At 40.2% G+C, this 24,479-nt stretch overlaps 1 protein-coding gene across 1 annotated transcript; it reads right to left on the reverse strand.

Moving 5' to 3' along the window:
• Positions 1–3,818: 3,818 nt before the first annotated feature.
• On the reverse strand, positions 3,819–24,479 carry LOC112111207 (kidney mitochondrial carrier protein 1). The gene is made up of 10 exons (XM_024206529.2): positions 24,380–24,479; positions 22,188–22,269; positions 20,291–20,438; positions 18,750–18,844; positions 18,318–18,403; positions 15,795–15,890; positions 11,770–11,894; positions 10,818–10,953; positions 5,983–6,063; positions 3,819–4,978 (listed from the first exon to the last, which is right to left on the reverse strand). The coding sequence occupies exons 2-10, from the start codon at positions 22,249–22,251 to the stop codon at positions 4,937–4,939; spliced, it is 873 nt and encodes a 290-aa protein (XP_024062297.1). The 5' UTR covers positions 22,252–22,269; positions 24,380–24,479; the 3' UTR covers positions 3,819–4,936.

Below are 24,479 nucleotides of genomic sequence, written 5' to 3' on the forward strand. Positions count from 1 at the left end.
AGTAGCTGGGCACACTATAATTGTTTTTTGCCTTTCCTGTCCTGCATCTTGTGCTCTAGCTTTCCCTACAAGGTGTGGTTAATCTGATTACAGTGCATACTTCCTCCTGCTCTTTTCCATGGAACCAAGCAACAAAGGTGCAGGGAATGGGAGCTAGAGTTTAGTTTGCAGCCAGGGAGCAACAGGAACCAGAAGTGCAGGCTGGCAGTTTAGGCTGTCTGAAGGAGATACTTCTTTGGAATATACAATAGGAATGAGGTTCTGGGGCCAGTTGCTTGGACAGTGTCCAAGGAGTATGGCAAAAAACCCTCATCTTCAAAGATGGTCCAAAAATTTGCTACATTTTACACTCCACTAAGAGTGACAGCTGTGTGGAGGTGCAAAATTCATGATAGAATTAACATTGCTACAGAATGTGCTCTGATTGTGCCTGACCTCTAGGTGCTTAAAAAGGTAGTATTTCAGACAGATGCTGGATGAAGTATTTTATTACAGCTTGAGTCCCTCAAGCACAATGCAAGTTGCTACTAGTCCCTAACTTTTGATTTTGCCCACCTGCCCCAACTTTGAGAGCCCAATTTATAAATATCCCAAATAACTGGCATTTGATACCTTAGGGCAGTGATTTTCAAACTTTTTTCTGGCAACCCAGTTGAAGAATATTGTTGATGCCCGTGACCCAACAGAGCTGGGGATGAGGGGCTCAGGGCTAGGGCAGAGGGTTGAGCTGCAGGGTGTGGGAGGGGGCTCTGGGGTGGGGTGCAGGCTCTGGGGTGGAGCCAGGGATGTGGGTTTTGGCATGCAAAGGGGGTTTGGGGGAGCTGAGGCAGGGGATTAGGGCACAGGGTTGGGGTGTGGGCTCACCTCAGGGGACTCATAGTCAGCAGTGCAGTGGGGGTGATAAGGCAGCCTTCCTGCCTGTCCTGGCACCGCAGACCACATTGTGCCCAAGAAGCAGCCAGCAACAGGTCCGGCTCCTAGCAGAGGCATGGCCCTCCTACCCCCAGCTCCCACGGGCCAGGAGTGCGGCCAATGTGAGTGCGGAGCTGGTGCTCAGAGCCCCATAGCCTGCTCACCTAGGAGCTGGACTTTCTGCTGGCCGCTTCTGGGGCACAGCGCGGTGTCAGAACAGGTAGGGACTTTTAACGCCCCGGTTGGTGGTGCTGATCAGAGCCATCGCGACCCAGTGCCTTACATTCCATGACCCAGTACTGGGTCGTGACCCGCAGTTTGAAAACCACTGCCTTAGGGGGAAGAAAGGAACATGCTGTGCCACTGAAGAGAAGCCAGCTCAGGGCAGTTCTAGAGCTACAAGAATAGGCTTCTCTTACTGAACTCCTTCAGAATTGACATCAAGCCTCTCAGGTCACATCCCCTTTCTCTACCACCCTAATTGGTAGGTCTCTGCTCCCCTCAAAGTCTGCAGCAGGTTTGTGGTCCTCCCAGCCTCTCCAAAATATGGGAGGAAGGAGACAAAGATGGCATTTACCTTCAGCTGCTGGAGCCTCCCAGCAAAGGAGGGGGGATACTAAAGTCCAGCTTTTTAAAGGTATTTAGGTGCCTAAATATGCAGATTGGCATCCAAGTACATTTAAAAATATGGCCCTACATGCCTTTCTTCTGTCTCAGCCAGTACAGCAGCATCTCCCTACTTCAAGCAGAGTTAGGGCATTTAAAAAAAAAAAAAACTAAGACCAAAAAAATGGTTAAACTTTCACGATATTAGTAGGTTGGCAGAATTAAATCACCGTGTTTTACTTAGATCTAGGGGTGAAGAGGATTTACAAACAGTCTTGATTGTTAATTGGGCAATAAGCATTGTTGAAATGGGAAAATCAAGTCGAGTGAGTTTAGAAAATTTATTTTAGCTCCCCACAGGCCAAAGCATCTTACATTCTCCCCCCACATGTATTTATTATTTAATAAGACACGTTTTCCCATGCAGATAAGGCATGTGAATACAAAGCATAAAAACATTCAGTTTCCCTGTAACATTCCATATGAATAAATAACTTCACTAGCACAATAAATCTATGAGCAGCAGTAACATATTGGGCTGAATGAAACATATGTTCAATATTTCAGAACACACTGATATGATCTAATATGAAAACAAAGTGATGCAATTCTATAAGTCGATGATTTTGGGCACAATAAAGATAGTTGCTTTGGTGATTTTCTTAATATTTGCATATCCCTTTCAATGTGATAAGTTGCAGCATGAAGGGTTAGTAATGTCATTTGACAGGTGGTGCATATTACTGCAAATGAGACAATATACTTGCATATACACTGCCCACAAACTCAACTTTATGGTATAGTGGATTGGGGTAACCTGCCCATTCTGCATATCAAGCAGCATTGAGAATTCAGTCATACCAGAAAAATAACAGAACATTTCTGCAAGAGGCTCATACTATTAATACGAATGTGTAGGTGAAAGTACAATTACAACTGATAATTTCAAACATTTAACTTAGCTTAAATGTCTTTTTTCCCCCCAGACTTTTCCTTAAGAGAAGTTGTTTAAGAGCCCTGGCACTGCTGGGCAAGGCTATTTTGATGCCTTCATGCCATTAGGATTGTAAGCTAGTGTTTTCAATATCTGTGGCATGGGATCTCACTCTGGGAAATTGCAAACATTCCTTTTCTCTATAGTTAGATGAGAATGTGGTCCCAAGACTTTTCTGTTGTAACATGGAGTCATGGTTTGGAAAAGGTTGGGGAACACTAATTCTTCCTTAACATCAGGGCAGCATAAGAGACACTGAGAACTGTGAGGACTTCTAAACACTTGTAGTTACGGTCAGGATTTCCATTTTACCCACAGCAACCCTTTGCAAACAAAGGCATTCCAATTGGGATCAAAGATTCTGGTGTTAAGCAGCGGGGGGTACCGAACATCCAAAGGACAGTCTGACCCTTTCTACCATCATGGAGCCCTTGGGTCTACAAGCCTGTCAAACTGGAAGTGAATTAGCTCGTCAGACTTCCCACATGATTTTTGTTACTATTAGCCTATTGAGACTGTCTGAAATGTACATTTTTAGTTACAGGAACCCCATTTTAATGTAGCTAAATGATGAATTACAACATACAGTTTGCAGTACCAGCAGAAAATTCTCTGACCATCCTAATTACACTCTAACCAAATGCCTCAGAACGATCCCTAGGTTCCATTTGTAAGCAAATGTCCCTCAACATAGCAACAATGCATTTTACTCATTCTAAAAACTGTTTAAGTTCTAAAAAGTTTAAATGATATATCCTTAATTTTGTTTTACATTCTGTACAAAAAATATTTTACAAAGATTTCTACACAAAAGTAGAAGAATTGCAGTAATACAGACAGCACACACGACCATACCTATGCATCATAATTTTTGCCTTAAAAATATTCAAACACTTTGAAAAGTAATGCTTTTACCTTAACGCTTGGTATTTTCAGAAGAAAAGTGCCTTGTGCATTTAAAAAATACCTACTTTGTGCATCTTGAAACCAACCATTTAAACACTGAAATATTAAGAGTTAAATCCACACTAGAACATGAACTGGTTTAAGTGGAATGTATGAATATGCAGGTATTGTAACGAATGTTTCAAGATGGAATCTCCATACACCACAACTAACTGTACACTTAATAATCCTACACTGCAAGCCGCAGTGGATCCAGAATAGGCATTCACTCCCATACTTTTGTAACTGAATAAATTGCATTCATACAGTAATCCTGATACTAATTTTCTTTAGTTTATGGCAGAAAGTTTTGTTGCACAATTCAAAGAAAAAGTAGAACCTACACAGAATTCGACTCATACTGCTCTTAAAAGAAGTTCTATTAAAGTAACTTCAACTGAACTCATTTTGCTAAATGAAAGTATCAACATTGATGAGCACAATTCTCCTAGAATTCTTGTTTAGCAAGGTAGCAATACATTAGATTGCCTCTTTTGGATGTATGCTCTCTGTATGTAAACATCTGCATTTATTGAGCTTTCAGTGGTTCAACAGCCTCAATGTGTAGCATGCATCTTTCAGGTGATGTGTGACAGCCACTAACTGCTTAAAGCAGATCCTCTTCATAAGAATCAAACAAGTATTGAAAAATTAATTCCCTCTTGCACAGGAGGCAGATAGGAGAGTGAATGCTCTATTTTTACTACATTTTTAAAAGTCTATAGATATTAATTTCTTGATGAAACATGTTAGAATCCCTTCTATTGAAGACCAAGAATAAGGTATTTTAAAAAATGCCAGACTTTTCTCAAACATGCAAAATGGTGACAGTAACAAGTTACGTTAAACTGAAGCTTCATTGCTCCCAGCGCAAGTTACATATACATTTAAATGATAGAAGGCAACAGAAATGTGCTCTGAATCCAGAAGTTCATTTAACAAATACTTTTACAAAGACCTGGAGTCACTAGGAATAAAATTTTCCGTGTCTGCTCTTGAACTCCAAGGCATCGAAAATTTCAGAACTATTTATGACCACATTAATATATCAAGTTTCATGAGCATGGACGAAAGAGTGAGGCTCTTCCATAACCTACTTACCTCTGGACAAACAGATGTAGCTCTTTTCCTATTAAAATTTCATCCAGAAGTACAACATTTCAGCAGAAAAACCTTTGGAGTTGTACCATACATTATGTCTAACAGCATTTAAACAGTTGATAGAGGAGTATTGCCAACTTTAGGTTCTATTTCAATAATTGGTGCATAGCATTTGGCATATCAGTTAAGCATCCTCAGTTCTGAGATCATTTTATGTATAGTCTTGATTTACAATGTTCTTCTGATGCTCTTACTGCATTTTGCCAGCAAGTCCTATGCTCCGATGAGAAAACACTGAAGAGCATTTTTAAAAAGATGCCTTGAGTTCAAATACCATGTCAGCACAGTTTACTGATTTATTACACAATCTAGCATCTTTCAGAAATCCAATTTCTTCAGCTGTTCATATGTCAAAAAGAACTGGTGCAATTAGTCAAGGAAAACAATTGCAGATATCTGCATTTTTTGTTTTAACACATTTGTGATGCATAATACCTACCACATTCATTTAACTACCGACTGCAGGCCTATGGAACTTTGGTCTCCCATTAAATGCCTCCTAACACAACCACCAGTCCACCACAAGACAAGTCACTCCTCTCCATCAGTTGCTATAATGTTCCCTATAGTCCTGGGCACAGAGAACTCTAGGGAACATTGTAGCAAACTGCTAATGGGGAAACTTGTTTCAGTGCATGTTACTCTCATCAACAGGATCCTCCTCCTAGTACAGCCTAATCCTTCCCCAGATTCTATCCCAAGCACCTTAAATATGCAAGTTAGAATTGGGGAAAGGTCAAAGAGGCCATAATAGGAAAGGAACCCAGAGTCTTTTTGCCTCTTATCTTCTTAGTGGGTGAAACTATGAAGGTGTGTAGATTCTTGTTTGTGGGAAGAGAGAAAGGAATATTACAGCTGCCTCTTAGCGTCTCACAAAACAATGAGAACTTAAGGATAAATAGATGGCAAATGGTCTACTGTACAAGTTGCATAATAGGGTAGAAAATGGTGGGTGAAAAGATCTTGTGACCATCTGCAAACAGTTTTTTTAATGCAGAAAATAAACTCAAACAGCAAAACCCCCCAAATTGTTAATTGACCTGGTCACTAGTATGTCAACTAAACACTGCAATCTAAAAACAAACAAATGGGAAATTGGGAGCTAAAGGAAAATGTGTTTTGAAAAAAAGATTATATTCAGAGGTTCAACTTTGTATAAATCTTATGGAATATTAATACAATAGGTGCTGGTAATACTCCATTTATAAAGAGATGGAGAATAAATTTACTTTTATGCTGACAAGTTACACCAAATGTTTTATATGAAGCACAATTCACTAGTCAATTGTCTCTCTACTCAATGCCCACTGCTCATCACAAAAAAGAGTTTAATAAAAATTTTCAAACACTTCTGAAAAGGATACGATAATATTCCAAGGACCGAGTCTCAACCAGTTTGGCCAGAATCCTTTATATAAAGCAAAAAAGCCTTCATACCTCCATGTCTGAAACAAATATTTTAAAACCACATATGAATGAGAAAAGAGTGACAACTTTCATTGAAAGATTATAGCCAAAGAACAGCTAATACTTAACATAATGAACGCCATTACAAAGTGCTCTGTGCTACCACAGGAGGAAGACACTTGGTTCAATTCACAGTAATAGTCTCTTACCTCATAGCAACTCAGACTGGGAATGTTGCAGAATTACTGCCCATCCAGTTTTTGGACAAAGACAAGAATCATGACTACCTCTCCAAAACCTTTCAGGGGGAGTTTGGCATTTAAATCTGCTGATCAGTGACCTTCTTGTGGAATCAGCAATAGGACAGCAGGAGTTTCCAACATCAGACTGAGTAAGTTAAGATCTTACTTTAACCACAACAATTTTCACTGCTCTATATTTAAATTAAATAATCCACATTGACAGCAATATTATAGAACTAATTTAACTTTACTAGTAAAGAGGTATTACAAACTAAATTTAAGCCCAGTGAGGGTTATTTTTATCCAGTAACGGAACATGAAATATTAGACATAATATTAAGAATCAGACCTAGTCAAAAAAAGTTTAAGATTGTTTTTTGAAAATCTTCCCCCACATTTTTGAAGTTTTAAAAGTTTCAGCTGCTCTCAAGTAACGTTTAACATATAACTTTCATTTCAACTCAAACAGAGCAGATTAATATGGGACTATAGGCAAAAACTCGAGTCTCCTTGAAGAAATAATTTCCATTTTCAAAGACAATTTTATGTCGTGTTATTTTAAAAAGGGATCTTTCATTTACACTGGGCCCACAATTTTCCCTTCCCAGTCATCCACTACATACAAAGAATATTAGGTTTTATGAATTATGGGGAAAGATTAGTATATTTTTAAAACAGCTTGCATTGCAAAGTTTTTGGAGGGAGATTTAACTTCCCATGCGGCATTGTGAACCCAAACAGCAAGTTGGTTCCCCATTGCTCTGTTTAAACTTCCTCAGTGAAGATTAGGAAACCCACACCTGAAATCTGTGACACAGGGTATGTCCACACCACAAATTAAGGACTAAATGTAGCAGGGCTAGGCATACCCACACTGGCTTTGATTTAGCTAGTGAGGGTAACAGTTAAGATGTGACAGTATGGGCTAGCCATCCCAACACAAGCCCACTGCGGATCCTAGGTATGTACTCCAGCAGCTAGCCCGCACCAAGGTCCGTGCTACCATATCTTCATTGCCACTGTTACCAGTACTAAATTAAAGTTATAGCATAGATAGGCATACCAACACTCATTGCCCCTTAATTTGCAGCACAAACATATCCATGTTTCCTGTTGCTATTTGGGCTACATAAAGGTGATTTTTTTTTTTAGCATGAACCTTTACAAATACATTTTAAAAACACAAAGCAACATGTAATGACAAGACATCAGACCCTAAGAACAGCCATATTTACTCAGAGCAATGGCCCATCCAACCAAGCATCCTGTCTCTGACAATGGCCAGTGCTAGACTCTTCAGAAGGAATGAAGACAACAGGGCAATTTTAAGTGATCCAGCCTGTAGTTCAGTCCCAGGCTCTGGCAGTTGCATGCTTAGGGACACCCAGAGCATGTGGTTACATCCCTGATCATCTTGGCTAACAGCCATTGATGGACCTACCTTCCATGACCTTATCTAATTCTTTTTGAACCCACTTTTACTTTTAGCCTTCACAACATCCTCTGGCAACGAGTTCCACAGGTTGACTGTGCATTGTGTGAAGTACTTATGTTTGTTTTAATTCTGCTGCCTATGAATTTCATTGGGAGACCCCTAGTTTTTGTTTTATGTGAAGGGGTAAATCACACTTCCCTATTCACTTTCTCCATATCATTCATGATTTTAGACCTCTATCATAGCCCCCTTAGTTGTCTCTTTTCTAAGCTGAACAGTCCCAGTCTTTTTAAGGTCTCCTTGTATGGAAAAACCGTTCCATACTCCTAATTATTTTTATTACATTATAATTGGAAGCGGTGTGGCGAAAAGAATCTTTTTGAAGTACTGTAACACAACCAGACCTGTATGCAATACTCAGTGTGGACATACTATGCATTTATATAGTGGCATTCTGGATATTTTCTGTCTTCTTATCCCTTTCTTAAAAGTTCCTAACATTGTTAGCTTTTTTTGACTGTTGCTGTATATTAAGCAGGTGTTTTCAGGGAACTATCCACTAGGACTCCAAGATCTCTTCCTTGAATGGTTAACAGCTAATTTAATGTGCATCATTGTGTGTGGACAATTGGGATTTTTTTTTTCAATGTGTATTACTTTGCAGTTATCAACATTGAATTATATCTGCCATTTTGTTTCCCAGTCACTCAATTCAGTGAGATACCTTTGTAATTCTTAGTCAGCTTTAGACTTTACTATCTTGAGTAATTTTATATTATCTGTAAATTTTGCCACCTCGCTGTTTACCCCTTTTTTCAGATCAGTTATGAATATGTTGAATAGGACTGGTCTCAGTACAGACTCCTGGGGGACACTGCTATTTACCTCTCTCCATTCTGAAAATTTACCATTTATTCCCACCCTTTGTTTCTTATTTTTTAACCAGTTACTGATCCATGAAAGTACCTTCCCTCTTATCCCATGACTCCTTACACTTTGCTTAAAAGCCTTTGGTGAGGAAAAAGTCCAAGTATATATCATATCTTTCGAATCACCATTATCCACATGCTTGTTGATCCCCTCAAAGTATTCTAATAGATTGGTGAGGCATGACTTCCCTTTACAAAAGCCATGTTGATTCTTCTCCAACATATTTTGTTCATTTGTGTGTCTGATAATTTTGTTCTTTCCTAGCTGCAACCAATTTGCCTGGTACTGAAGTTAGGCTTACCAGCCTGTAATTCCCCAAGATCACCTCTGAAGTCTTTATATATATATAAAAAAAAAAATAGGCATTACATTTGCTGCCCTCTTGTCTGGTAGAGAGGCTGATTTAAGCAATAGGTTATATAGCACAGTAGTAGTTATGCAATTTCATATTTGAGTTCTTTCAGGACTCTTGGCATCTGACAATGTAACTTGGCTGGAATTGTTAGGTAAATTTAAGGATTTCCTACAGTCCACAGTTAGGAGTGTTTCTGAAGCATGGATATCAGTCTCCTTCCACAATTTCACTTTGCTTTTTGGCTAAACATTCTATTTCTAACTTTAAATAATTCAGAGGTATCAAAAGTTTGAACTAGTGTCTCAAATCCTAGGTTCTGTTCCTCGTTAATGAAAGGCAGGGGTGTGCTTGATCTGTGACAGAAAGGAGCTCTCTATCAGACCTATCTAATATGCTGAGATATTACAATGAGTAACATTTAGCCCTATGCTGCTTCCTCTACGCTGGCATGTCAGATACAGAGGGGCCAGGGTTCTGATTTTGTCTCTAACAGTGATTTAGCCACAGGTGGGAGTTACCTAAAAACCTGCAACTGAAACAAATGGCCAAGTTGTATTTACTTCATGTTAGTTTCCAAGACAGCCTCCCCAAGAGACCTTGCAGGAGGTAATGACCCATAATCCTCTTACAGCAAAATAGTGTTCAGCACCTTTAGCCACCAATCACCAAAATCAGTCTTTTCTACTGGCCCTAGCAGCTTCTTCTGGTACCATTTCCCTCCTTCACCAGCAGGTGGCCCTGTGTTAAATATTTTCCCCAAGTAGCCTGTAAGACAGTGGTCTCCAATCTTTTCACACACAAGATCACTTTTTAAATTTAAGATCAACTGACGATCTACCCCACCCCTTCCCCGAGGCCCTGCCCTGCTCACTCCATTCCCCGCTCTCAGCGCTCGCTCTTCCCCACCCTCACTCACTTTCACCAGGCTGGGGTAGGGGGTTGGGAGGGGGTGCAGGCTCTGGGCTGGAGCCAAGGGGTTCAGAGTGTGGGAGGGGGCTCCAGGCTGGTGCAGGGGCCGTAGAGACATGCCAGCAGCCAGCTGCTTCCGGGAGCAATGTGGGGCCATGGCAGGCAAGCAGGCCTGCCTGAGCCCTGCTTCACCACTGGACTTTTAGCAGCCCGGAGATTGTGATCAACTGGCAGAGGCTCCAGGATCGACCAGTCTATCACGATCGACAGGTTAGTGACCACTGCTGTAAGAAGTGGGTTAAGAAGATACAGTAGCCACCGCAGGGGGAAGCTGCCAGTCTTAAGCCATAGACTACGGGCACTACAGTGGCAATGCTTCAGCACCGTAGCTGTGCTGCTGTAGCATAGACACTTCTATAGCGACAGAAGCTGTCAACCTTGGGAGGTCCCTATATTCAGGAAACTTGAAAAATTCTCATTTCTCCTTGTCCCCAATATTTCAATAAGTATTTTCGTGATAAGATTTTCATTACCTTTTTAAAGTGTGCTCATATCAGAAGAATTCCCTGTTAGTATACCTGACCTAAATACCAGAAGGAACAAATTCATATATGTTCCTCCATGCTGCAGACAGACCTCCTTGCTTTCCATCAACACAGAATAATTTTTACACAGCAGAAGGTGGGAGAGGTGGGGCATGATTTGAGTCCAAAACTTTGAAAGATGCACATGGCACAGCAAGTTCAAAAGTTAAAATGGATTATTCCCAGAGTTCTCTCTAAAATAATTCCTACACCACAGAAGTGGCTTTCTAGAACAGCTAACAATTTCTATCCACAATGCAGAAAACCCTCTAATTCATGTTTGATATCACAAGATTGTATAAAAGTTACCACTAGTTGCTATACACTTTGTACTTACTTGTAACAAGCAATCCAAAGTACCCTTGTACCCTGAATGTGTTCCATCTTGAAATCTCTGATTCATCATCCGTGTCCTCACAACATCAACTGGATTTGATGCAAGTGCTCCAGCTAATCCACAGGTGAAGCTTGAGCTAATGAAAGATAAACCATTATAAAAATATGACCTACTACCAGCAACTTAGAAGTATACAGAAACACCCCTTCTCTTATGGAAAATTAAAAATATCTATGCTATAGCTAAAAGTTGTGTTTGCATTTCTATTAATAAACTACTTTTTCAGTTAGTTTACCTGAAAAAAATATATCACAAGCTAAGACTTGTTTTATACATACATACATATATATATTAAATTAAATTAATGGAGATATCCTATCTCCTAGAACCGGAAGGGACCTTGAAAGGTCATCGAGTCTAGCCCCCTGCCTTCACTAGCAGGACCAAGTACTGAGTTTTGCCCCAGTCCCCTAAGTGGCCCCCTCAAGGATTGAACTCACAACCCTGGGTTTAGCAGGCCAATGCTCAAACCACTGAGCTACACACACACACACACACACACACACACACACACGTTTCACACTTTAAAAATCCATCCTGATATTTTCAGATTAGTAAACACATTTTAGTTTCAGCCTTTATATACACACCTAATGTAGGTATTTTGAACAATAAAAATATCTACACATGTCAAAAAAATACATAAATAGCACAAAAACTATTAGCTTCCATGGCATGAAATGGCATTTGAAATAATACTACAAGTAAACATTTAAATACACTAGAAGTATATTTACATCTCAACTGATAGTGAGAAAAAAACAAAATGTGAGATCCAATTATGTTCTCTGAAGAGTCCAACATTAAGGGATTAATGTGTAACCTCTGAAAGGGGATTTAATCATACAAATAAATCTTTGTAAACTTAACTCTTATGCCTGTTCAAACTTACAGAAAGTGAGTATACACAGTGTCTCCCATGAGTCCAGACATAATTATGTGCTTCTTGGTGAGATCATAGACCGGCAGCTCCACTCCCACAACAATAGCAGCTCTCTGAGCTGTTAGGGACACCCCCTGGCAAAACACATGTATAATGTTTGAGATTTTTAAAACTGCATCATTTTTATGTCTGGTTGAAGATAACTCAGAAATACCATTACATTTTAGATTAAATGCACCTAGGAAATATTCATAAAAGAAGTTTTGTATACTGAGAAAATACACTCTATAAAGATTGTTTTTAAAAAAATAAAGTGGTGTATGGTATAAAGGTGTGTAAATGTACTGCTTGTAAAAGATCCCAGACAGACCACCCTAGTGACTGGAGATAATTTGCAAACAGATAACGCACAGCGGCAATCCAAGCTTCCCCATACTGCCCTACCAAGATCTCAGCCATGACCTACAGCAGATGTTCTCAAACTGAAGTCTATGGACTGCTGCTGGTAGTCTGCCGAGAGCTGGTAGGCTGGTGCTGGCTCATCTTACAGTCAGCTGAGAGAAACCAAGAATATTGAGGGGGGAAGATGAAATGGAAAGCAAAAGTAGACGGACTGCATTTTTCAAAGACTAACCACTAACTGTTCTCAACAGGTGGAAAAGCAAATATTTTTCATGCATAGAATTTCAGTAGTGGCCACAGAAATTTTCTGTAATCATGAATGGCTTACGAGGCAGTCCATGACACGCTAACATACAAGTTCATTAAATATTATTTAATGCCAAGTACAGTTTATTTTAAACACTGTCGTGCTTTTCATCAGCGGATCATAACATGTTTTACAGAGGGCTTCCCACACCATTTAAATGGCTAATACCCAATTCCTCCAAACTGCAGAAATTATTCAAATTTTGCAGACGGGAAAAGATGTTCACAGCTTAAGTAACTACTTCAAGTTCACATGGTTCTCGGTAGAACTTGGAATAAAATCCCATTCTCCAGACCCATGCCTTAACCCACGGGATCACAAGAAACGGACCACTGAACAACTCCTCTACCACCCTGGGCTAAGTTTGAACCAGAAAACTATAAATCAAATCAAGAGACTATTCAAATTACCAATCCCCAGAACCATCTGGTCCCTGCTTTCACAGACATTCACCTAACGATGTGAGCTGCCCCATACTGAAGCTATTTAACAAAACCAGCCCTGCTCTTGAACCAGGCTATAATATATTTAAAGATGTCTTTCAATTTTAAGTCAGCGAGTAAAGGTATATACAGTTAAAATAAATTCTATATACAGTTAAAAGAGACCTAGATAAATTCATGGAGGTTAAGTCCATTAATGGCTATTAGCCAGGATGGGTAAGGAATGGTGTCCCTAGCCTGTCTATCGGTCAGAGGATGGAGATGGATGGCAGGAGAGAGATCACTTGATCATTACCGGTTAGGTTCACTCCCTCTGGGGCACCTGGCATTGGCCACTGTTGGCAGATAGGATACTGGGCTGGATGGACCTTTGGTCTGACCCAGTATGGCCATTCTTATGTTCTTATTGTCGCAATACTCCTTGTAAGTGTTATAACTTGAGGTTAATTCGTTAGTTAATGGAAGAGTTCTATTCCCTGGGCCAAGGAAATATTTTACCGTCACCAATATAAGTAACAGTTTTCAGCTAGAGAGAGGATAACTTTTGTCAATAACTTATAGCAGAGCTAAGGTTGAGAAGCCCCATTTAAAGGCTAATTCCAAGTGTTCTAATATCCACATACTTATTCAGATTGCCTTGAAATTAGCTGTCCTTCAAAGGGTGAGCTGAGTTAAGTATCCAAATTTGGGGTTATTTGAGCAAAGGAGTCCCTTAAAAAAAAAAAAAAAACCAACAACCGACAGTTTAATGTTAACACATTCTACTAATGTGTTTTGTGCAGATATGGGGCTTAAATCATTGCTCTGATCATACCCCAGATTTATCCCAGGTAGTGCATGGCAAGCACTACCTCTTTGGGGAAGTAATATTGAAAATGTTGATCAAAAAAGAGTTAAACTTTGTAAAGAGGTCTGCACTCAATGTTCATGTGCCAAATAGATTACAAAGTACACGTGCAGAAAATCTAGCCAAGAGGTTTCTAGTCAGCCAGTTTCCACATGACTTGGGTGGCTCATGGGGACATGATACGGTCATTGAACTTGAGCTACACACAGCAATAAGTTTGAAACCTACACTTGGCAGAAATCTTTGAAACATCTATTTGCATATTTTGTACAATCCCCTTGTACCAGGGTATTTTTTTGGGGTGGAGGGGATAGATACTGAGTACAGCAGGTAATTCAGAAGGTGCTCAAACTATTTCTTAGGAGAAAATAAGTTACACATGCAAACAATTGCTGGGAGGATTAGAGGCAGAGGAGTAGGGGAGGGGCTGAGTAAGGGAAGGGGAGAGGAAGAGGTTGGGGGCTCAAGTCAGAGAGAGTGGGAGCCTGTCAGCTCCCCATTTTCCCCTCCTGTGTGCCAGGATCTGGGAAAGTTCTACCCGTTTGGGGATAGAAGCCCCCTCTGCTCTCCTTGTGAGCTAGGATCAAGGTAAAGCACATTGAAACCTCTAAAAACCAGGAAATGAGTCAAGGTGACTCCCCTGCATGGGGTAGACCAGATAGGTTTGGGGAAAGCTGGGGAAACCTGCCTGAAGCAGGGGCAAAGGGGGCCCAGTCTATCTAACCAAGGAAGTGTGCAATCCTCCAGTAAGCTGCTGCCCATCACATGTATGCAGCAGAGGGTGCCACATCATATTTATGCAGCAAGGAACAACCTTCTATATGCTAATGGCTAAATGGGACTGGAAAGGGAGGGTGAGCTAGATGCTGGCTTGGGGCTAGATGTCGCAGGGAATGGTGGGGAAAGAGTGGTGAAGGACAGAGACACCAGTCTTCTCTCACTTGCTTAGTTACTGAAAATGCCATGTAATAGACAGTTTGTCCCAAACTCCTGATAGTTTTGAGTCCTCTCACCAGTCCTGTCAGCAGTTATACCCTCCAAAACATTTCAAAGCATGACCACTGTCCCCATTCCACTATAACAAAGTGCACAGGAAGGTGGAAGCGTAAATAGGAATCACATAACCATGTGGCCTAGTAGAGAGCACAGAACTGGGACTTAGACCTGGGATCTACACCTCTACCCCGATACAATGCTGTCCTCGGGAGCCAAAAAAATCTTACCGCGTTATAGATGAAACCGCGTTATATTGAACTTGCTTTGATCCACCGGAGTGCGCATCCCCGCCCCCCCGGAGCACTGCTTTACCGCGTTATATCCAAATTTGTGTTATATCGGGTCACGTTATATCGAGGTAGAGGTGTGTTTCTGGCTATGCCACTGACCCGCTGGGTGAATAATATAATGATGTTAACCTCCTTTGTAAAGTTTCGTGATCTACTGATGAAAAATGCTATGAGCTAGACATCACCACTAGCCATGGTAGCATCTCAACTGCAAACCTATGAAATAACTACAACTGCGTAAATGACCACTAACTCCTACAAAAAAATATTACTCAAACTAGGAAGCTCACTGACCAGAAATGTCATTAACCTGGAGTTAACTTTGCTCAGTGATGTCTTGAACCCTTCCAAAATGTCAAGTTTAGTGACATTCAAACCTCTGAAAACCAGGAATTGAAGAGGTAATGGTCATGCCAACGTAACCTGAACTCTGCCCTAGTATGTCCATAAACTCTCACTCTTGTACACTACACTCCTTTTGTAAAATGGAGATACTACTCCAAAGAGGTGATGAGTCTATCTACATACATTAATACTTCTCAACTGCTTTTGAAATCCTTGAATGGCAAGCAATATAGCAGTAAAAAATAGACACATATATACAACTTTAGGTACATGTTACACCAATATTTTGGTCGACATTGCAGAACTACATGCAACAATATGTACAATAGTAAATGGATTTTTTTTTTTATGCACTATTGCAAGAACGACCTCAGAAAAGTTAGTGTAATAGTTGAAGAACTTACTTTCCATAGTCCTCTAGTGCCTTCTTTTTGGTAAATTTGTATGAAATTGCCCATCATTCCTCCTTGAATCACACTGCCTTGGGCCTGCATTCTGATCTAAGGCAGCCCAAAACAAAAAGCAGTTATCAGTTTTCAAACACTAAAAACAATAATTTAGTCGAGTTTCTCAACCTTACGAAGAGGCGCTGCAAAATAACACAGTTTAAAACATTTTCAAAATATGATCTCTGCTTCTCAACTATACAAGTATGGACTGACTGCATCATGGTAATACCAGCTATCTGTAGATATGTATCAGCTATCCTTCGACTACAGCTGCTATATTTGGAACAGTTGAATTTGAACTAGTACTTGGTGTAGCTTTTAAATTAGTTACCACAAATCACTGCTATTTTTGAATTGGTGCATTAACATGTAGATTAGATTGACAGAAGACTTCTGCATGGTGTCCGTTACAGCGTTCTCCCTTGAACTCACCAGCTACATCTTAACACAAAAGGTCAATATGATGAGAGCAACAGAGGGTCCTGTGGCACCTTTAAATATGATGAGAGTTTCAGCTCGGAAGAACTATGTACTTGACTTTCGATTTGAAATTAAAGACTGATTTTTCAAGGACAAATTGCTGGATTCATGGCAAGTGTGACAAGCAAATGAGTATTCACCCCTAATTTTGGGAGTTAATAGTGTCACCCAGCCCAGCATACATACCATCACTACGGAATGGAGCCTGTCACAAGTTCAGGACAACTGCAGCTGTATTCTCCCTCTATGGTCCAGAAAGGGCACCCCCCCCCCAGGCTTCCAGCTCCACAACCATTGCCTCTTCAGTGGAGACATGCATCTCTGTCCCTTCTGACTGGGGTATTTACAGGCTGCATACATTCCTGACCATGTGATTTTCCCAGCAAAAGAGAGACTGTCTAAGCAGGCACGATTCAAGTCTCTCCTCTGAGACAATACAGTGTGATTGTCAGTTATGAGTTACCACACTGCTATTTCTAAGCAAGCAGATTTATTCTTAAGCTAGAAAGCATTACAGAGAAAACACCAGAAACATTAAAACCTGCATACATGCTAATAAGCTTGCCAGAGATCACCCCCACGATACAACAAGGACTCTGATTGGTGATTAGTCCTTCAAACCCCACCCACGTAGCAGTGCGCCCTATGGTCGTAAGTTCATCACACCTTCAACTCAGAACAAGTGCTCAGTCTTATGTGGCCTCAGTAGGCCACATTCTTTTCAACTCTTCCCTAAAGATTGGGGCCCACCTTGGACCAGAAGTCCTGTCCATTTGCAGATTAGAATGGCCGTGAACCTGTTTAAAACCAGGCTCTTTATCCAAAAATCTTTTCTTTGTCCATTGGTTCCTGGAGAAACCAGTTTGACCTAGGTTATACGAAGCTCTGCAGAGGTAGCTTCAAAGGGCCAATAACCAGAAGAATTATGTTAGCATCACCCTTCTTCTAAAAAAAAGTTATACACAATCTCATAACACAAACAATTGCATTTTTAATACAATGAACTCCAGTGACATTTAACTTAATTCATTAAAGTCTGTCCAGGGTATTGTCCTCTGTCACATAGTACACTATTATTCCAGAATGGAGCCGATAAAGGCTTACCTGTGTTGATACTTCCACTAACCCTGCTATGAAATGGGAGGTTGTAAACAATTTGTTTTCAGTCTATTTTATTTGAGAGGAAGGAGGACTAAAATTAGGCACTATGTAAAAAGCAAGATTTTTCCCCCCTCAATTCTCAGGAAACTATAGCATGTGCAGAAGCAGCCAAGTAATCTCAGGCCATGATCTTGTAAGTTAAATAAGATCAACCTTACCAGTACTTGGACAGGAGATACCCACAAATTTTAAAACTGTTGCTGAAAACGTGGTGTGGGTGATTTCACTAGGTGGCACTCTGCTCAAGTCATTAATGCACCATGCAGGGGCATTGTTTCAAAGGGGCACTGTGCTACTAGTTTTTCATAGGAGACAATGGAGATCCTAACCTACTGGATTTTTTTTCCTAGAACCCTAATACTTCTTCCAACCTAGAGATTTCTGGATGTCCGTGATGGGTAAGTGGTCCTTTACATACTTCCAAATGAACAGCATTGTAAGCAGTGTAGGTCAACTCACACAGATTTTTTAAATTTAGAGTACAGCTTCAGCACATGTCAAGTTTGGGGCAAGGGGAGGGCAAGAGCAACTTTAGTAGTTCATTGTGCTCTGAAGCAAGAAAAAAAAAAAGTAAGTAATCAAGTGGTTCTCCTTGCCTCCAAGGACACTGATTTCATCTAATTGCATGCCTCCAGCTGACCAGCATGCCTGGAGGGAAATTTCTATAGTTCAGTTCTTCCCCTGGAACCTTTCTGAACTATTAAGTAATTTGCAAAAAGTGAGTATATTTAAAGCAACACAACACAGCATGCAATGATCATCAGTAGACTGTTCTCATCTCAAGAATACAAAGGAACCTATGCCGAAAATAGAAACTTGATAAAAAATACCACTTACCTTCAAAACATCTGTAGGGTTGGCAATAGATGATGAAATCACCCCCGAAAGAATGCCACATAATACATTTATCACCAGGGTTTCATCTATTCCAGAAGCAAAAACAAATTCTCAGCCACAGGCTTTTACACTGTGATAAGACATCAAGTGCAAGTCAATGCTTTACCTTCTTTAATGAAAGTCAGTTGAAAGTAAGGAGCTATACCCTCAAAGTCAATTTTTTTTTTTTTGTAAAGATAGCTCAATTTTTATTGGAATTTCATCTGCAGAACCATTTTTACAATGAATAAATATGAAGCTGATGCATACATACATTTCATTGATACAATACAATGTATGTATGCATCATATGACCGATATGGAAACAATACAAACAACTCTAGATGAACTATATTAACAAGCAGTGGTAACAAAGCTGAAAAACCCACTCACCTTCTGGTTGCTCAACAAACATTCTCTTCAAGCTTTGGTAGGTGCCTATTTTTATTGTTCCATATGAAGCCTGGCGTAACATTGCAGGGGCAATCCTATAAAAATAGGAAGAAGCAGATAACTTGTATCTTCAAAGCTTCCTGAAGTCTCAGTAACCACAAATAAGGTTTATTCAACAAATTTTTAGAGTAGAATAGGCTGAACTCAGGTTATGCACAAAAAGTGAAAGGTTTGTTCATTTAAACCAGATTATTTCAGAACCAGTACAGATAGGGGGAAGGCTTTCAGTAAAGATTATATTCAAGTATGAAAGAAATGAAGGTAAGGTGGTACTACCAATCCTTTTAAAAGGGTGGAGGAAAAAACCTGACCACAGTGACTGCCATAATGAATACTGGTACTAATTTAGCAATCATTTCCTACTTGGCCACTAGCTGAAAATCTAAAAATCGATGTATACAGAACAAAAGATATTCTTTGAATAATGTTTTAAAACAGTATTTAAGATTTCCTGTAACTTGATGTGGTACTTTGAAAGTATCGCTTGACATTAACAGTGGGAGTTTAAAACTTGATGTCACTAAAGTATAAAAGCTACATTTGAATACAAATATGCACAGCACATGTATGTTTCAATTTTATGTCAGCTACAATGAGAGAATACCAGTTTTTCACTTTTGTGTAGGAAAACAAATCTCTTAAAAATATGGTCACCACTGATTTCATAAGAAACAGGATTTTTTTTAATCTAATGACCTATAAACAGCACAACAATGAAAGCCAAATGGATTTTTACTGCTATTGTTATAGTTGACGCATTGCATGTGCAACGATATACTATGACATAAGATGATTTTGCTACTACAAGTTTACTACACCTAAGCTCTAATACACACGTATCACACTCATTCTTCATTTCTATGAAAGTTCATGCTTGTATTAATCATCAGTTCAGTAGAGATGTTAACCCTACAAATGGACTCCCAAGGACACCACACAAATGAAGTTGGGATTTAAATTTACTTTTGCCATCACTAATATGAAATGATATACCTGACTTACATTAGTGGATGGAGGGTTTATCGTACAATATAGTAGTAAAAATGACTTCTCAATAACTTACATGGAAGTTATATGGTATCTTATTGGTCTATTTGGATGAATTTTCCAAAAATATAATGCATTGTGAAATACAGTTATAACAGTACACCTACAATCTCAAAGCAAACTATGAAAAACCTCCCTTCTACTACAGTGGGTAAGTTTTATTAAAAAATAAGATGCCATTCACACGTAGCAATTACCATGATGTAAAAATATTGTACTTTGAAATTATGCACTATTTTCTGAACCATTTCTATTCAAATACTTTGTCCGATGTGGCCTGCCTCTCCCTCACGATCTTTTTTAAGTGGGGCTAACTAAAAAAAAAAAAATCATATTTATAAAACCCAATACTATTGTATGCGATCATATTTTTTCATAAACTGTCCCAAAATTCACAAATGCAAACTGGTTACATAAAGTATATTTTATTTTACCCAGAATATAGTGCTTTCAACCCTTCTTCTCTCCATATCCTCACTAGTGCATGCACCATTCCTCTGTAACGAATCTCTTTAAATTTGGCATCATTAGTTTGACCTTGAACCTGGAGACGTGTTTTGGTCAGATCAATTGGGAAAGTACCTTAAAGTCAGGGGAGGAAAACATATATTAATTTAACATGAAACATTTGTCTAGCCAAAGCAAATACATAATAAACAAAAATGTTAACATAATGTAGAACCTCAGTTTTTTCTAAAGACAAGAGAAAATGTATAATTAGTTGCAGGCTAACAGAGCTTGTCATTTGTACTCAAATGAAGAACCATAATAGATGGCTTTATAGAGAGCTCTACAGTAGCAGCCTGTGCTTTAATATCAAGTTATAGAGAGACAAAACAGGAACTTCAGTTTCTTATGTGGTTTGTAGCAGAAGGCCTGGACCTACAAATCCCCTTGATCATGTGATTAGTTCCCACTGACATCAGTGCAACTATGGACATGAACAAGAATTACTTATATAAGAAAAGGTCTTCAGAATTTGGCTCTAAATGGGTGCAGCTTAAAAGCAGACTCTCAAAGTTCATTTTCTGTGAGATTATACATCAATAGCTATACTGTGTTACTTGTCGTTAGTGAAAAATTTGATTCAGCCGATTTAGACTGTGTGCGCTAAATTATACTCATGATGTTAAGTGAATTGAAAGGCTATCATGATTTTACTTTGCTGTTAGATGTTTCAAGCTGTACACAAGGGCAAAAATTTTGGGAATCAGAAACTGTACAGGCACTTATTGTCTACAAATTTAAGAAAATTATTTCTTCCAAAAAAGGAATTGCTCCTGATAATATGTTACACAAATTCTCTCAAGGCCTGAGGAAGAAATGGCTGCTTCTTCACATCTACCCCCATAATCTCTGGGCACGTCTTCACTACCCGCCGAATCAGCGGGTAGCAATCGATCTATTGGGGATCGACTTATCGCGTCTAGTGAAGACGCGATAAAATCGATCCCCGATGGCTCTTCCATCGACTCCGGAAATCCACCGCAGCAAGAGGCGGAAGCGGAGTCGACGGCGGCGCAGCAGCGGTTGACTCGCCGCCGTCCTCACAGCCAGGTAAGTCGACCTAAAATACGCCACTTCAGCTACACTATTCACGTAGCTGAAGTTGCGTCGACCCCCCCCCCATAGTGTAGACCTAGCCTCTATTTGCGTTTTAACCCCTGTTATGAGATCACTACCATATTTTATCATAATACTCTATTGGACAGCTATAAATAACCATGAAAACTCTCATATAAATAAGCGTAGATGCAGTACTCTAGTTCACCATTTACTTGACTGCTGTTATTTCTATTTTCTATATCTCTACCATCTGTAAAATTCTGTTCAAAAATTCAACAGACTAAACTGAAATTGCTTGTCACATGAGACCTAAAGCCAATAAGATCAGTACTATTTCCAATACCACATTTCCAGATCTCAATGCCACAAATTCACACACAAAAATCCAGCATTCAAGACTTCCCCCTTTAATAAAAATTTAAGGGGCACTTAAGGATATCTTGGAGCAAACAATTCCTCAATTCCTTTTTCTTTAAAAAACCAAGTTAACATGACAAACTTTTATTTGGCAATATGAAAGAACACTTGAGAATCATCAATTGGGTTGGTGACTATTTTTCTCCTTTACTTCAAAAATACACATTTTAGACAAAAAGCAACAATAGCCCTTCAAAATTTAAGTTCTTCTGGACGCACTTTTAAATATAAGTTAGTAATCTATTGCAGTAGCTATTTTATTTTTCACACTAGATAAATTTGTGAGTTGAAACTGAACCTCCTAATGTAGAATAAGTCATGCAAACAGTTAGAAGATTAACTACTTACCACATTCTGCAGTGATTGAAGCTAAGCCTCCATAAACAAATGGCTTCCAGTTCAGTGCCGACATTCTTCTGGATTCTTCTTTCTATAAGAGGCAGCAACAGCTTTTAATAGGTATTTGAAAGATACAAAATATTAGTATTTTTAGGAGAACTATATTGCCCAATATTCTGAACTTGTTACTAATATTCCTCCCTCAAATGCATTTTTTTTTTTTACTACAGCAGCAAGAGATCTAGACTATAATGTGTGTCACTGTACAGTAAACTGATACAGCAAAGCACTGTATTACATATTAGGAAGCTTGGCACGCTTATAACAGAACATTTTAAAATAAACTCAAATGCATTATCAATTAAAACATTAACCTTCAGAAAAATTAAAAGAATAAATGTGATATTTAATTGACTTTCTGGTTACCAGAAAGTTAACAATGCTGTCACACATCTAGATTTGAATCAGGATATTCAACAAGTGTTTTGACTACCAATACCTTGATTGTAAAAGGCTATAACAAATACTTATCAGGGATCATTTTAGGAGCATATAACTCAATACTATTATGATTGACTATTAAGATCAAAAAAGTGCCTCCCCACCCATGTTCCTACAATTCTAGCTGAGCTAATATTAATCTATGGCTTCATATCCAGTGTGATTTTTAAGTTAGTCATTACTGAATTTTTTGGGTCTGTTCTTTTGCAATTAAAAAGTTAACTGTACAATCAAAAAGCAGGTTAGCATTGGCTTACTACCATATTTGCATACAAATATCTAGATATTTGCATTTTCGTTTCACTGAATGTCCTTGTTCTTTTATTATGAGAAATGTTGGGTACAATACATGACCTATCTTCTCTATAGACAACATTCATTTTATAAATCTGATGGCGAGGCAACATGTAGCCACTAATGTTGGTATCTTCTATATTTGCCAAAGCAAAAAAGTAAAAACAAAAAAAACGAAGCCTTCTTAATCTTGGGCCTTATGTTCAGAAGTGCGGAGAATCCAGAACTCCAAATGAAGTTACTGGAAGCAGCAGACCCTCAGCAAATCTGAAGGCAGACCCAAAGTAACTCAATTTCCCTCCGATCACAGTATTTTATGCAGGAATTATTTGTAATGCCTGTTTTCCAACTGTCACAGTACAAGAAAAAGCCACTAGACACAGATTTCAAATATTTTACCCAATGCCCAAATCCACATTGGAATTCATCCTGTTCTCACCACTATCGCAGTAGTTTTTAATAGAGCTGACAACACACGTTAGTACTTTTCCAAAGACGACAAGTGTTTTTTGTGGTACAAAATTAAGCCATCTTTGTTCCCCATACTTGTCAGCCTATAGCTGTGGCTCTCAAACTTCTGTACTGGTGACCCCTTTCACATAGCAAGCCTCTGAGTGTGACCCCCTTATAAATTAAAACCACTTTTTTATATATTTAACACCGTTATAAATGCTGGATGTAAAGCAGGGTTTGGGGTGGAGGCTGACAGCTCGCGACCCCCCCCATGTAATAACCTTGTGACCCCGAGGGGTCCCGACCCCCAGTTTGAGAACCCCTGGCCTATTGCCTGCCCTAGTCCTCTCCCTTGAAGAACTGGGAAGGCACTGGAGGAGATGAGCAAGGCCGAGCAGCAGCAGCTTTCTTGACGCATGCCATGAAGCAGGGCACCGAGGCAAGGACACATCCCTCTGAGGCAGTTTTCTCTTTCACCCAAGAAAGCCGAGCTGAAGCTTTTAATGAGGGGGGAGGGGGCGCGCAACAGGAATGTCAGTCACTCCGCTTTCCACGCCAACATGTAAAGACAAATGTGACCCCTGCGCGGGCGCCTGCCGTCACGGGGCTGCCGGGCTCAGGAGAGGGAATAAGGCCGGCCAGAGGCGCGCACCGGGCACTGTCCAGCACCCGGGTCTCCGGCCAGTGGCCATTACGCGCTACGGCTGCGCCCCAGTGACCCCCCCCCAGGAATGGGACTTAACGAGCCGCCCCCGGGAAAAAGCCCCTCGGCGCCGCCAGCCGCGCGGTCGCACTGGACGTTCTGCAGACCCGGGCGCCAGCGCGAGCAGACGCCGGCGCAGCGGCCCCCGCGAGCGGCCGGGAGCGATGCCCACAGCAGGGCCCCGCCGCGGGGCGACGCTCCAGAGCCCAGCCGGCCACACGCGACCAGAGCCCCCCCCCACCGCGCTTACCGGCGGCGGCGCCTCGCTCCCGCCCCGCTGGGTCCCGGCCAACTCGCCGCCCCGCCAAGGACTCGGGACCGAACGGCGCGGCAGCGCTTTGCCCCGGAGA

The sequence above is a fragment of the Terrapene carolina genome, unplaced genomic scaffold (genome assembly GCF_002925995.2).
Source record: "Terrapene carolina triunguis isolate 2854851 unplaced genomic scaffold, T_m_triunguis-2.0 Scaffold18, whole genome shotgun sequence".
NCBI classification, from domain to species: Eukaryota; Metazoa; Chordata; order Testudines; family Emydidae; genus Terrapene; species Terrapene triunguis.